At 40.7% G+C, this 16,624-nt stretch overlaps 1 protein-coding gene across 1 annotated transcript in view; it reads right to left on the bottom strand.

Moving 5' to 3' along the window:
• Positions 1 to 14,611, bottom strand: part of LNPEP (leucyl and cystinyl aminopeptidase) — an 89,182-nt gene extending 74,571 nt beyond the window's left edge. Inside the window, exon 1 of the mRNA XM_010949539.3 lies at positions 13,579 to 14,611. Coding sequence (XP_010947841.2) covers positions 13,579 to 13,597 — 19 coding nt within the window. The 5' untranslated portion in view covers positions 13,598 to 14,611. The remainder of the gene's footprint in view (positions 1 to 13,578) is intronic.
• Positions 14,612 to 16,624: the final 2,013 nt, after the last annotated feature.

The raw sequence follows: 16,624 nt of genomic DNA, 5'->3' as shown, positions 1-16,624 counted from the left end.
TCTCCTTTTCTATGAGGGTGATGTGTGTGTGTGTGTGGTTTTTTGTTTTTAGATTCCATATATAAGTGAGATCACACAGTGTATGTCTTTCTCTGTTTCCTTTTACTTAGCATAATGCCTTCAAGGTCCACTCATGTTGTTGCAGATTGTAGTATTTCTTCTTTTTTATAAATAATACTCCATTGTTATTCCACATAACAGACATATATAGCAATTTCTTTATCCATTCATCCATCATTGAACACTTAGGTTGCTTCCATGTTCTGGCTATCATAAATAATACTTCTATGAACATAGGCATGCAGATACCTTTTTGAATGGAAAGACAATTTAAGTAGATCAATACTAATCATTCATGGCTCCAAAGAACCCACAAAAAAAAAAAAGAGTTGATTCTAGTTCTCTTACGTATGGGAAAATGGGTTTTCTATCATTCGAGACTCCACAGATCAGAAATAGAAAAAAAAAATTGAACTTAACCTTGTAGGCCTTTAATTAATTGAAATTAAGACAAGTCTCAGAAATCACTTAAGGACTGAGAAGTTAAATGAATGATATATATCCATACTATGTGTTATGTTGTGGGGAGAGGGTACTGAGAAAAGGGGTAGCTTGTTGTTATACCCTTCGGGTATAAACAGAAAATAGATAAAAATTAATTATTAATTTTTAAGGCTAATTAAAAAGTTTAAAAATAATTTTGTGTCTTCCCTAGTTTAGAACCATCCAGGGCTAAAATAAACAACTGTAGAATCCTCAAATAACCAAGGCATCTGACACGTGGTTTGTCAGATATGCCTGGCTAGAACATTTCCTCCTCCTGTAACCCAGACCTGTCTTAAGAAAACTGCTGCCCAATTCCAGCAGCTCCACTTTCTACCTGCTGTGGGTTCTCAAGGTGTTCCTCTCCAGTCCCTATAAAAGACATGTTTAACGTTTAGCGTTAACAGTTCTCAAGACACAGTATGGGCACCCCTGGGAATGCCAGATATTCTTTCAGTGGGTCTTCAAGGTCTAAACTATTTCCATAATCAGACGTTATTTGCTGTTTTCACTCCCATTCTTTCATAAGTGTACAGTGGAGTTTTGCACGGGCCACATGGCACATGACACAACAGACTGAACACAGAAGCATATCTGAAAATCCAATTGTCTTCTCTTAAGACAGACATTTAAAAGATTTGCAACAATGTAAAATAATGCCTCTCACTAATATTTTTTGTTTTGGAAAATAGTTATTGTTTTATTAAGAGTGTTATTTTAAGTTAATATAGAAAAAGTTTTTTGTTATTATGAAATAAATTAAGAAATATTTTAAAAAATCTTTCAGTGTTAATTTTCAGTGTTAATTTCTAACAAAGACATATATCTATATGGAGATATAACCCACACAAACAAAAGTTCCTGAGCATCCACGATAATTTTTAGGAGTATAAAAGGGATCCTGAGACCAAAACGTTTGAGAAGCATAACTCTGCTTTCCAAGATAAAGAAAAAATTCCCACACTCTCCAGACATCTTGATTCAAGCATATTAGTCTCAGTATACTGTTTGAAAAAGTACATAGAGTAAATACATCAAACAAGGTAAAAAAAATATAGAAGATTTGAATCACTCTATACTTGGGCAGGAAGGGAAAAGGGATTTTCAATCACCCTGTATTCCTGGGTCCTGAAAAAAACTAATTGAATCTAACTCTATAGGCTCCTTAGAGCATCCTCAGACAGGAATGTAGACTCGAATAATTTGTTCTTACGAAAAAACACAACCTTCTTTACCTTGAGGTAAACAAATCGTCCAAAACAAAGGCTCCCTATTATAGACTGAATTCCCTATCACCACCATCCCCAGCTTCACATGTTGAAGCACTAATCCCCAATGCGACTGTATTTGGAGATGGGGCCTTTAAGGAAGTAATTAAGGTGAAATGAGGTCATAAGAGTGCAGCTGATAGGACTGATGTTCTTACAAGACGAGGAAGACACCAGAGAGCTCCCTGCACACACAGAACAAAGGCCATGTGAGGACACAGCAAGAAGGCAGCCATCTGCAAGCCAGGAAGAGGGCTCTCGCCAGAAACCAACCACGCCGGCACCTTAACCTTGAACTTCTAACCTCCACATTGTAAAAAAATAAAATTTCTCTTGTTTAAGCTACCCAGTCTGTGGTGTTTTGTTACCGCAGCCCAAGCTGGCTAAATACCCAGCCTGTACTCTGTTTCCATATAAGCACTCCATAAATATACTGAGTAAGAGGACGGAAAATGGAGACTTTTTAAGGGAGAAAGAGATGCTGAATAAATGTTTTCATGGTCCACACACCATAGGTTATGTCACATGGTCACTAAGGAGTGGTTTAGGTTTTACTCTTCTCAAAATATCATCTAATTTTTTCCCTTTGATTATTATCAGGACAGAAACATCCACATTTTCCCCTCCTGATTAGTGTCAGGTCTAAAATTCAGGCTTTCACAGCTCACAGTATAACTACCTCATACCATTAGTTACTCTGCTATGTCAACTAATAGAAAGCCCTGCCTCTGGATGGCTTTGCCTAATTGACAGCCACGAGGCAGCTTCACCTGCTCCACTCTTTCCATAAGGCCACATGAATGCTTAGGCGTGACCAATTCATGCCTTCTTACCAATCTGGGGATTCTAGGAAACTGCTTTTTAAAAGTCGAATCTAGTCGGCTTGGGAATTGTTTCTGTGGCTCTCTAACAAAAGGCAAAGTACCCCAATGGCAAGTCAGCCAGAGGGACCGACAGCACTGCAGGAAACGAAATTGATTGAACTGCACCACTTTGGTCTCAAATGCACAGCAGCTCTCTAGTTGGTAAACAGGCACAGAAGATGAAAGGACAAGGGACGAAAATGTCGGGTTATTCTTTAATTTTAGTTTTCAAAATGCTTCACAGTAAGAGACTGCCTCTCTCTAAGCGTCATCTATCTTCCCCTCAATCATGGAGACCATGTCTTATTTAGCACTATCTTCCACGTACAAAGCACAAGGTCGGGAATGCAGCAAGTGCTCAAAATGCATTTCAGTGGAAAGGGAAGCTGAATGAACATTGAAAAGAATTTTTTTAAGTGATTTGAAATTACACTATTTGCCATAGAGAAATTTATAGAAAAAGGAAGAGCACTGAAATCCAACTTTACTTAAAAAGAAAAAGAAAACCATCTAAATCAAAAGAGTGCAAACAAAAGTGTTATTTAAATGTTTGATCTGGAGTTGTCTAGAGAAATATTAGTCTCAGATGACATTTACTAAATATCTAATGTGTGTGGAAAACGATGTTAGGTGTTGACTCTAGTAGCAACCAAATACAGGAGAACTATGTTTTTATCTGTTGTAGGTAATTGATGGTTCCTGGCTGAACAAGCATGCACATTCTTCACATAGAACTCGACATGTGGTTTTAACCATTCAGAAAAAGAATCCTAAATAGTGGTACCTCTGCTTTCATTATGTTCCTTATGCTTCTTTGAGCATCATTGGGCAGAAATGTGGACTCCAGTATCCCTGTGGGAAAACACTGTCTTCTTAACCCTGAGGTTTCTCAGGAGCAATTACAGCCCAAGATGAGGAATGCCTCTACTCTGTTCCCATGCAAGCCATTCATGCAGCCACCAAATACTTGAAGGATTATTCCTTACATCCTTCACTCTTCTGTTTGGTCAAAATCACTACCTTACATGTTTCAAGAGTTCAAAGTATTATCTTTGTGAGAAAAATAAACAAACAAACAAAAACCAGATCCAGAGGTTCCTGGCAGGGTTGAAGTAAGGAGGTAAACTGCCATAATTCATAACAGATTCTCATAGCCAACAGCTACCGCCAAGTTATATTTATTCAGCAAAAATAGTAATAATAAAATAAGTGTGTCACAGTCACTAGCAGAAATACAAATTCACTAGTAAAACTAGCTTCTTAGTGAGCTTCCTATGAGGAAACATAACACAAAGTATGAATTTAAACACACATTACAGTCATATTTATTTGGATTCCTGATGCCTATGCCATATATAGGCCTTGTTACCAGTCAATAAAGTACCCGTATTGTACAACTTCATGTTAATTCTAACCATTTTGGTCTTAAGTTCCTCACTATTTCAACCCCACATAACAGACAAAATATATTTAATACCTGATCTGGGACTGAAACAAGTTCTACTTGTATGAATAATGAGGTGTTGCATATTACATATGCTTGAAAGAATCAGAAAAACACACCTAAGCCAAAATTAAATTGGATGTAGAAATGAAACAGTTCCTCTACTCTTAGGCAACACGTCTCTGAAAGTATTACAAATCCATAATAATTGTTAATAAATATGAAATGGAAAGAATCCTCTCCTATACTGGCCTCAGCCTTGAGTCAATAAGAAATACCGTGTGTTCCCCAATTTTCAAAATCTTACCTTGGCTGAAATATGCCAAACTACCATGTATCTCATACTTCAACTAATATTAGAAAAAGTTCTGAGTTTCTGTGCATATTTTAGTTTTTTAATTAAAGATACTAAAACATCCTGGCAATAACCTTGGATAAGAATCACAGAGCTAGTGAGTGAGGAGCCAGGGAGTGAGCCCAGTGGCTGAGCCGCCCTGCACTACTACCCTGCACTACGCAGTGGTCTTACAAAACGAGGTAGATTCATGGATAGATTTCCAAAAGGAAAAAAATAAAAGTACAAAACCAAATGTATCTAAGGAAAATCGTGTGGGATGAGACCAGTGCTTCTCAAAGTCTGTTTTTTAAGAGAGTGTACTGATTTGTGCATCCGTGTATCTTAATGTAAGCTCCTCAAGGGCAGAAATCATACCTCATTTGTACCATCCAGTTTTAAGAACAAAGCTCGCAACAAGTTAGCATATGGTGAAGGCATATTTTAATGTATTTATTTAAGGGGGGTATCTTTTTAAAAACTGTCATCTTTTTAGAAAGAGATAAGAGGAGATGTGTCAAAAACAAATTAAAAATACCTGTTAATTGAGGCAGTTTAAAATGACATGCAAGAAAATTTGTATTAAAACATTCACTCTAGGCGCTTCTCTTATCCCTATTCCTACCTTCCCAATAGAAGAACGCAGCAGGGAGACATGAAAAACTAATTTTCGTTTGTTATAGTTTTAGTCTTGGTGATAAAAATAAGAGATGGAAAAGAACTATTAGCATGATGTAAACAGAAAGAAATTCAAAAGGAAAAAAATGGGAAAATGACTCCACCTCAAAGAAGAAGAAAATAATTAAGTAGATTTGAACCCCAGTATTACCTGGTTTCAATAAAACAGAATTAAGCCCAAAGCACCCACGTTTTACAATTTTTTTTGTATAATATGAATACATTTCTATATTTATTTTCTGATAGTTATCCACAGTGGAATTAATATAGAACCAACAGAAAATCTAAAATTTACAACAATGTACAAAGTTCTAATAATAACCTTTTAGTTCTACTGAACAACTGGCATTTGAAAACACTGCTAATTCCACAGAGGAAATACGCCAGTTACAATTCTGGCTAGAGGACATCTAAAAAGCATCAGATTAACAAGTGCAACATAATATTCCATGGACTAAAAAATACAGACAAATATTTCAGAATACTGAGAGCATTCAGTTCCTCTATCCTTATATTTATTCATCATTATGATAGTGATCAGAACTCACATAAAGATATGCCATTTTATTCACTTAAAAGTTAGCCAATATCCTTGTGGGGAAAAAGAAAATTATTTTAGCTTAATTTTCAATTTTTTGCCTTTCTAGGCTAACTTATGTATATTAATGTTTATATTTATATCAAACTTCTCCAATCAAATTTACAATCTTTATCTTACACAGTATTTTTAAAAATCTTTCCTCATAACAGGTCCTACAGTCCTTGACAATCCTGAAGGCACCTCTTAGAAAGATTCAGCTATAAATACTAATAGCAAATGTCAGTGATGACTAAATATTTATGCTCATTAATCTCTCAAGCAAATCTACACAACTGCAATAACTTTATAAGATCCAAAGCTAAAAATTTTATTTTTAATTCCATCAACTACCTGGATATCACTTCAAAAAAACCTTGCATAATTCCTTATTAACATGAAAAATGTCATTAGGCATAATAAATACCTATGAGTAATTTAACAGAGAATACATATCACTGAACGAGATCTGCAAAAGAAGTTTATAAGAACTCTTCAATGTACAGAATGCTTATGAGTAAGACAATACCTCAGTTGGTGAATAAATTTGCTAGACTTGATCTCAGATGGATTTGAACAAAGAATTATTGTGCTGATAATTCTCTGAGATATTTTTTCATCAGACTGATAAAACACAAGGTAAATGACAGTACCAAATCTACAGCAGAAACTGTGCCATCAATATACAACTTACTGAGGGTCAGTTTGATTATCATTAAACTATTTTAAAAAATAGTGATGATTATCCAAAAGTCTGGGATTGTAACCACATTTTTTCTACCAGCAGTCACTGTCACTTGATTATAAGCCAAGAAAAGCTCTATGCATGAAATCTTCATGTCTGTATCTCAATTGCATTTGCCAACCTGGCAATTAATTACAATAGAACTGTGTACCCAACTACAATGAACCACTGCACTTCAAGCTAGCCACTTTAGTGAACATGAGCTTCTTTCATTTTTTTTAATGGAAGTATAGTCAGTTACAATGTGTCAATTTCTGGTGTACAGCATAATGTTTCAGTCATACATATACATACATATATTCATTTTCATATTCTTTTCTTTTTCATTATAGATTACTACAAGATAGTGAATATCATTCCCTGTGTACACTTATTTCTATCTAACTCAGCATACCATATTTATTATCTAATCTCCAAGTCAGACTAGATCCTCCTTTCTACATTCAATTATTTTTCTGTGTGCTTCCTCCCAATGGAAAGTTACCAAGCCTCTCAGTAGTCTGTATTGATGTAGATGGAAATGAGGCTGCTGTTTTAAAGAGCAATGCATTTCTTATTGCCGTAAACACCCAATAGGGTATGCTCAGTCTGAGTTGTTTTCTTAATCCAGCTGCCTAATCTAGACATGGAAAGGACAGTGTCAGTGGCCCAGAGGGTTTAGGTACTTAGCATTAGTTTAAAGAGCAAAGAAACCACTGCTTAAAGTATAAGGGGGAACCAGTCCAAACTTACGGGCATGATCTTGATAAATATGGGACACACCAGTTCCTCCCACTAAGCCCCAAGGCCCGCAGCAGCCTCCCTTACTTAACCATTGAAGCCCTTTTGACAATTATGGGACAAGAAGAAACTAAACACATATTACACTACTTCTGTCTTCAAATCACACTACCAGTACCAACTTAAAGAAAGATATTTTCAACATCAATCACTCCACCGAAAATCCATTTTTCCTCTTAAAGGGAACTTGGGAATGGCGTAATGCTGTTGAGGTGATGAATATTCCAACAACTGTTTTAAATCTTTTCAAATAACAGCTTCAGCTGTGAGAAAAACCATGCCCCAAAGCCTCTTGCCCACCAGAAAGTTCCTCTATGACACTGAATGACACTAGAGGCAGTTGTCTGGGAAACACTACCACACAGCCCCAGTCATCATTCGCTGTGAGATCCAGGAGGGGAAGGAGCACACCCAGCCCACAGAGGTACAGGCTCTCACTGCACTTCCCATTCTCCTTGTTCTACCAGCTTATGAAGCTCTCCCTTTAGAAGCATCAGGAAGCCTTCTTAAACACCCTGCATCCCAGATCACTGGCTTGTCCTTCTGCAATAGTACCAGAGGTTTGGGGAAGACTTGGGACCATCAAACCCCCTAATCTACAGGAGTCCAGACAATTGTCTTGAATTTTGTTTTGGTGACTGCATACCTTAAATATGTGGGAGGAATTCCCAGGACAACCTTCACTAAGGAAAAGAACTTCAAAAGGTCTTCCACAGTTAACTTGACTCTCCATTGTTTTTTCAAACTCCCTTGGAAGTCTAAATTTTCTTTTTTGGCAAATAAACTGGTTTTGTCCTAGTTTAGACGCTAAGGTTGGAATTTTTTAAAAAACTGGTTCATTGTTCAACCATAAGCATCAGTAGGGAAGTGACACAAAACCAGGCAAAAAAATAACAGCAACTGCTACCATGATGGTCCCACACAAGGTCAATGGCTAGACAGTCCTCTTTGCAATTTTTTTCTTGAAATCTAAAACATTCAGGAAAGTAAACAGTCCTAACTTACAAGTAACTATGACTTTTCTGACAAGGAAAGAGAAGTACACACTACAATTAAACTCACAGCAAATACTTTGTCTTCTTCCAGGGCTTCCAAATGTCAGTCTTAACTTTCATCCTCTCACCCCTCAATTCCTTTTGTCCAACCAGACCCACCTACCTCCCATTGCCAGCCCTGACTCTACCTTTCAACCTCATACAACAAAGTCCTGTTCCCCAAACTAGATTCATTTCCAAGCCAAAGACTTGCAAGGCTCAAAGCATGGCCATGTTGAAAATCTGACTACCAGCTTCCTCCTTACCTTAAGTCTCTACAAGTCTTTTATCTTCATCACTAATTCTCTTAAGTTTCAATTTTCCTGGAGATTTTTGGATTCAGGATCCTACAGGCATTCCCAGGACAATCACAAATGGATTACAATGATGAATTAGGTTACAGGGAAATCCTGACCACTCTTTGATAGACACAGGAACTCTTACTGTCACATTTATTACACAGAAACACCAGGGCAATGAGCAGCCTTCTCTACAAAGGTTACTAGATATAAAAGTAGCTATACCAAATTGTCCCTCATTCCCCTTCCTACTGTCCTGTAAACACTCTTAAAAGGCACATGTCTAGGGGTTTAAAAAAAAAAAAAAAAAAAGACTGCTTCTCTGGTTGCTCCAAGGACTTTATGGAAAGGTGTAGTGGTACTAGCTCCAACTCCAACATCCTACAGTTTTCAGGACGTGAGGTAACTAATTAACAGAACATGGCTGCACTGTCCTCCTCACCTCAAGAGCCAAGAATCACAGACCTAATTTAGCCCCATCCCAGCTTCTGAGTTAACCGTGATTAAACTCCCCTATACTTGAATCTCCTAATGTTTTCACAGAAAGGGTCAAAATGCTTTGTTTCCTAACAGCAGAGTTATTACCCTAATCAGTAGACATGTGAACTTTTTGTTGACAGATTTTATATGAACAGGTTATAAAGACAATCGTGTACATTTATTTCATAATTAGGAAACTTCTTAAAGTTTTATTGCTTTTTTACTTCTATATTCTGTATTTTTATATTAGCATGAAAACAAGAGTCTTCCATTTCATTTCTCTTACTGAGGTAGGCATTATCTGATAACAGGCTTGTGGGGTTTTTGGTAACTGTGCTTAGCAGAAAATCTACTTGTAAATAGGCATTCCAAAGACGATCTGACTGAATAACTGAGGAGGAAGTCACACCTTGCTTATTTTCTACACGATAATTTTCTTATAACCAATCTTTCCGGTTATATCTCTTTCAAGCTGAGTTCTCGAGAATCATCTACAGATAAATGATAATCACTGGTCTTAATTGTTTCTAAAATATGCCGTCTATTTATCTTGTCTCAAGATACTTTTTTTTTTTTTTTGGAAGTTGTCATGTAAAGCAAAGAAATTTTCCACCTCTGCTTTCCAGTTAAAAACTGTATTGGTTTCTGGTTACACCCTCAACCTTAGACTGGTACATGATGTTAACATTCGAATCCTATATATTCCTATTACCCTTAACTGAAATAAAAAACTTCTGATAGGATAAAAGCAGAATTTAACTTACATCTCATCATAGAGAGAAACTATTATCTTCCATTTTTAAGGAGTTTTTTTCTTAATATGGTAATTTATAATAGAACAAAAGAAAACCATATGGACAAAACATGGCAAGCTCACATTTTTGATAGAAGATGCTAAAAAAAAATTTTTTTAAAGAAATGCATATGTATAGGACAACAGTTACTTGTAAGAGTAAAAAGATGAAATTGTAACTGCCTAAAATCCACAAACATCTAATTTGTTGTCTAGACTTTCCATTTTGGAAGCTGGGAAATACATTCACTTGGACGCCAATTTGAAAACAAAAGCAAAAATAGTTTTGTAAGACAAGACAGTCCCCCTTATTCGAGTATGCACTATGCTGTAGTACTAAAGTGATTCGTGGGGGCTTTGGGGAAAAAAAAAACTGTTTAAATTATGCTTTCAGTGCCGGGACTTCAAAACATCAATGCTTTTCCACCCTCTGGAGATTTACTTTCGGCTACACAAATTAGAAAGCATTAAAAAATACACACACACACACACACACACACAGTTGTAAAATAAGTTCTTCTCTGTCAATATGCTTCCAAATCCAGAATCTGCTTATCTAATAAACTTCTCAGTAGCTCCCTTGGGGTGAGTACTTCTAGTATCCTCAAAATGAAGTGCAGATGCTTCCGCCCAACCTTAGATCTCAATCAGATACTGAGGGTGAGCCTGCATTTCCATTCCTTAACATAAATTTAAATTATTCTGAAATACCCCAACCCTGCATGCAAATGAGGACAAATAAAACTAGGCAGTCATCAAATAATTACTTGCCCTAATCTGGTACATCTATCAAAAGATCTAAAGAGTTACTATCTACTTTTTATTTGCTTGCTTTTTGGTAATACACAAATCACTATTTCCTAATAGTTTCTAGTCTACCTGCCTAACAGGACATAATGGTTATTGCCAAACCAATCTTGAGTACTAGTCCAGCACATTTCTCTCTCCATAAAAAAGGCACCAAAGATCCAAAGCCAGACTGAATATCCAGTCCTCAGCTTAACAGTCAGCAGTCCCTACCAAGGGCAAGACAAAAATATCTCTGAGCCAATTGGGAATTCTTTGGCAACAAGATCCCTCCTTATAAGCCCTTTTTGAGACCTGCATATTAAATAGGTTACAGCAGCATGTTACCTCGACATGTTAACATAGAATGGTCATCACATAAGCCCATTTTCAATAGGCAGAGAGCAGGGACCAAGAAAAATGAGCCATATCAGCAGCAAGTTTTAACAGAAAACAGGCAAAGTACAAAATGGCTTTCTGGAGGAAATGAATACTGAAAACCCAAATGACAAAATAGAAACTAAATTTGCCTCCTTTACAGATTTACCCCTTTTCAGGGGGTGAACTCTTGGACAAGATTTTAACGGAAAGATACATGGTCCCAAATTACTGCAACTGTTTTTTTTGTTATGCTCTCACATCTCTCTCCATGTACAGTGATATATGAGAAAGTCTAAGTGGTGAAGACTTTATTAAAGGAGGATAGATGTGTAACAAAAGCCCACACCACACTTGATAAATCCTGCAATCATAAAATCCTACGGGTAATAAAATATTCTGCACCAGAACACCCAGACCTATGGGAGAAGAACTAGATGTACATACTCTTTTTACTCAAAAGGATTAAGTACAAAGATAAACATACTTTCTTCTATACCATGTCCTGTTTGAAGGCTAGAAAATTCTACAGCTATCCTTCGAAAGTTCTGAAATAAATAATGAGTTCACCTTAAATCAGAAAAGCACCTCAAATGGCTAGGATCTAATTTCTTGTTGACTTTAGATGTTGTAGTTTCTATTCTCCTTGTTAAAGGATGAGAGAGATAAGACTCCAAAGGAGTGATTAATACATTAACTAAAATGATGCATTACTAAATTGTCTCCAGCACAGACAGAAAATCTGCAAGACAGATAGGAAGGGATTAGAAATCCAATTTCCTACATGAAAGTTGCAGCACTGCTTCTTTTTTGTTCTCCTCTCTGGGACTTTTCCATTGCCCTCCCAAATGTGACAATTTGCAAATAATCACATCTAGGGAGCATATTCTAAGATGGGAGAAAAGGACCCAATTTTAAGACTTGAGAATGTACTTTAATTTTGTAGGCACAGGTTCACCAAATCAGCTAGCAGCAATCTTGACCAAATGGGTGACTCAGCCTTGTTGTGGAGAATTTGTTTTGTTTTAATTTAGAGGAAACGTCACATTTAAAATCCTACAAACATAGAAGCTCCAAGCTTTCTACCTAGAACAAAGAAAAAGCCTTGGAATACTCATTGGAAAGGGTTTAAGGATTTGTATTAAATATTATCTTACACCAAAGTACTAGATGGTCTCTAATGTTCCTTTCAGCTCAGATGTTCCTTATTTGTCTTATTAACTTTACCAGACTATTCTTAGAACTTTAGTGATTACAAATAGAACCTGAATGAAAAGGAAAATTCAAAATTAAAGTTGTCATCATTAAGCCTAATTAAACAGTACAGACAGGAAGATGGCAGTAGAATAAAGCATTGTGAATTACAGACAAGGAGAATGTAATGAGTAGTTCGCCGTCTCATGAATGAAGCACAGCATACAACAAAGTATGGCCACAGCTTGGGACATAGTGGACAACGTCTCTGTCTCCTGGGTGGTAACTGGGCCACCCAAAGAGGGGTAGACTTTTTGCCTTCTATTAATGCGACAAACTATCTACCTTAAGTAACAAACCACCAGCAGGAAAACACATATCAACTACCAAGTGAATCCTCTAATTTTAGTCAGAATTCTCCCTTACTGCCAGTTTTCCTACTCTCTACCCCAAAAGGGAATCCTTATACTCAACGCCGCAACATTTTAAGACATCTCACCCCTACATTGTGACTCCGGCACTTCTGGTCCAAACAAAAGCCATCATTTTAAGCAGGGTGGGATTTATTCCCTCCATTCAGTAAAGGGCTGTGGCTGTTTGCAGGGCATCCTGCAGGCTCTGCTTTGACTCTCGCCCCAAGTCACATTGTGGTATCACCGTGACGGACCCTTGATATTTAATGAGTCTTCGACTGAAAAACTGATACTACCGGGAGCCAGGGAAAGGAAGCCTGAACGCCCTGCGGAGTGCCTCCGCTGCAGACGGGAGGGTGGCAATGCGGGCAGGCACCTCCTCGGCACCCAGCAGGGGTGAACAAGCCTTTCCGCAAGTTTCTCTTCCTTCCACTAAATTAACCTGCCGAGCCTCCCCCCCCCCCACCCCGTCCTACTAGGAAAAGTCACGCCGGCAACTCGCTGAAGGACAGGGGGACAGCTCCAGGCGCACCACAGAAGTTGGGTTTGGCAGGGGCCGCGTCTGAACCCTTCCTGCCCAAAAGCCGTGGCCGACACCCCCTTCTCCTGGGGCAAATCCAGCCTGCCAACTTTCCCGCTGCCCCCTCCTTTGCGCATAGCACCCCAAACTTTGTCGTTTGCCCACCTGGGCGCGCAGTGGAGCTTGGGGTCCGGCCGCACCCGACACCGCCCCCACCCCAGGGCAGGAGGTGGCGCTGACCTTCACGCCAGCCCCCAGCCCCGCGACCGCCGCTGCCCGCCCCCTCTCCCGAGCCTCGAACTGCCTCCCCCATCCCCTTCCACCGCCCCAAACCCTCGCGGGAAACGCGCGGTGGGGGCAACTGCAGCTCCAACTAGCGTGTCACGACTGCCCACGATCCTCTGAGCCCCAGAGAGCCCCGGCCCCGGCTCCTCTGGGCGCCCACTCACCATTGGTGAAGGGCTCCATTTTTCCCCTGCCGCGGCTCCTTACAGCCGGAGCGCCCAAGCTTCCTACTCAGAGAGCTGAAGCGGCCCTGCGGACTGAGCATGCCCAGCGCGGCGCCGAGGGCTGTTGGGGAGGTGCCGCGAGGAGCGGCGCCGCTCCGCCGCTCTGAGATCCGCCGCTCCGGGTTTTCGCGACAGCTGTAGAAAGAGCACGGGAAACTGGAGGAAAGAGCCCCGCCCAGACTCGGGCGGACTCCTGGAAGAGGAGGGAGGAGCCGGTTAGGCCTAGGGGTGGGTCGTGGGCGTGGCTGGAACAAGCCCCGCCCCTCCGGGAAGGCCCGCTGCCTTGTCTCGTGCAGTTCCCAGGACAGCGGCCAGTCATTAAGCAAATGTGACGGCCTGTTGCGTCCCAGCCGGGCCAGGCCCTAGAAGCCGGGAACCTGGCACTGCGCCGAAATACCACGTCATTATCCCCGTGGAGCGGACATTCCAGAGGAGAAAACAAACATAAGTCCCACGAGGCTGAAATAAATGCCCTGTTGAGTATTAAATCAGTGTGATGTGATGGAGAATGATTGGGTCACTAATTCAGATGGCTTGGTGGGGAGAGGTCTGGCTGGGAGGTGCCACTGTAGCCGAGATCTGAAGGCAGAGCAGGCGTCTGCAGGGGAAGGTCGCTCCCCGGTCTGCGAAGCTTCGTTTTCCCTGAAAGTTTGGCTCCGGGGAGCTCACTTCGCTAAGGCTCGAAGGAGCAGGAGCTGTGGGTCTTCTCGGCAGGGCTGCTCGCTCGCACGGGACTGAGGTCCCAAGTGCTCCTTGGCCAGCGGACTGAAGAGGGCGGAGACCTCAGCGGAACGGATGGCGCTCCGGGTCCCCTCCCCGGGCTAGCGGTTCCGGGCGCGGCCTCTTCGTGCATGTGGATCACAAAACCCGGAGCTGGATTCACCGGGGGACGCGGGCGCCGCAGAATGTGGGCAGAAGGCCTGCAAGAGCCGAGCCTTAAATCAACACCTGCAGCATCCTGGGGTGCCGCCGCTGGGGCCTGCGGCCAGGCCAACCGGAGCTAGGCCCAAGTAGAGGAAACTCCCTTAGTCACCCCCTCGTCTCCCAGCACTCGCGCCACTGCCTCCAGCTCCCGTCACCATTGTTTCCACTGTCAAACCCGGGCAGACCATGCGAACCTTTTTGGTGAAATACCCAGAGGCCCGTGAGCCCCAGAGAGTCTCGTCAGGACCCTGCTTCTTCATCCCTTTACTCGGTGTGCGCATTGCCACCACGCTCGCGGCGGAATTCGGGGCCCTCGCAGGGCGCTGCCACCGCCTCCTGTCCCTCTTCCCTCCTCCCCTAGCGCAGCCCTGGCCCCAGCAGCAACTTGGCTCCCGCTGTGCCTCACTGCGCCTGCCAACTGTCACACGCTCCTCCGAGGCTGTCAACAGCAAAGCATCGGGTGCAAACAAGCCGGCGGCGAGCGCAAACAGCCTGGGCAAACCGGGACGGCCGCGGTGTTGTTTGACTGTCGTGGGAATTAGAAATTGGGGTTCAAAGAAGTAAAATCGAAGTGCAATATTGTATCTTGCAATATTGTATTTTTAAGTGTGGATCGTACTAAATTACCCACTTCCGCTTTAAAACCGCCGACGGATACCAATCATACTTAGAATAAAAGCGAAACATCTGCCTAACTCTGGGACCTCTTCTCTTACACGTGCTCCTGATGCTTTGTCCGCAGAGGCCCTCTGGCTGTTCCTGAAAGTAACCAAGTTCCATCCATCCTCTTGGATGTTCCTCGCCCAAGAACTGTTCCTTCAGCCTGATACTTTGCCTGCTGGTTCCTTATCAGTTAGGTCTCAACTCAAATGTCATTTCTGCAGAGAGCTCTTCCCAGACTAAACAATCGAAAACAGGCCCAAACGTAGGCTACTCTATACTGAGCCCTGCTTTATTATCTTCCCAGCACTCATCACTCTCTAAAACAGTGTTTCTGTTTGTCGTTTCATTACTATTAGTCTCCCTCTCAAGAATTGAAGCTCCACGAAGTCAGTGTCATTACTTTTTTTAAGGGCTGTATCCTAATCTCTAAGTATGCAATAAATAATTTGTGAATGGATACAATGGTGTTTAGAGTTCTAGTTTACGTGCAATGTTGAAAACCCAGAGAACATCTCTATGTTGAGTGATGTTTGTGATCAGAACAGAGGAGGTGTCGGTATCATATGATACCTCAGAGCTGCTCTCTTCCCACTGTATTAAAGATAATCAGAGCCCTTAGCCTGCCTCCCTAACACCCACCCACCCAAACCAGGGCACTTCAGAACCAAAAATAGGAAGTGAGCCACAGAGGCTGATACATCAGTGTATGCAGTGCTGGAATTTGTTAAAAGGACACCACACATTGTATTGCTTAGATAAGAAGCTCTTACCTATATTTCAGGTCATGCCATGTTCCTTTGAAGTTATTTTTGCAGTCAAAGCATTTAGTATCAGAGATATTTAAAACTCCGCAGCTTGTTAAATCTCCTCACCTCACCTCACCTGTAAGCTAGTGTCTATCATGCTTTTAAGTGTGAAACATGTTATCCTGTGTTTGGTCTTAAATACTTCAATTCTGCAGAGACTTGTAAAAATGCTTCACCATGTACTAACAAATGGAGGTGGATCGTCATGTCTTTAGAGATTTCTCTGATATAGAGACAAATACCTTCTTTACCCTCTCTTTACCAACTTCTTACCTCCTATCCCTCCCACTCCTACACACAAAGACATTAAGGACCATTTAAAAGCTTGTGATTTTGTACTGGAGATAAAAAGAGTAAACAAAATGTTTCAGAATCCTGCCTCCCTTCAAAAGAATAAAAATACGTTCTGTTTTGTTTTATTCTGGGTTTTTATTTTTCAGATACCATTTTACATTCAACTTCATAAAGCCTTTTTGAGGAAATATGATTTCACAAATTCACTCCTGAAGCTCATTATGCTTCAGTCTTTAACCTCCTCCTATCCTCCCACACAGAACTTCCTCTTTACTTAAGGGCATGCTTTTTTAAAGTTA

This window comes from Camelus bactrianus, chromosome 3, assembly GCF_048773025.1.
Source record: "Camelus bactrianus isolate YW-2024 breed Bactrian camel chromosome 3, ASM4877302v1, whole genome shotgun sequence".
NCBI classification, from domain to species: Eukaryota; Metazoa; Chordata; class Mammalia; order Artiodactyla; family Camelidae; genus Camelus; species Camelus bactrianus.
The sequence above is the reverse complement of the archived record's forward strand: the minus strand, read 5'-3'. Positions and strand labels throughout refer to the sequence as shown.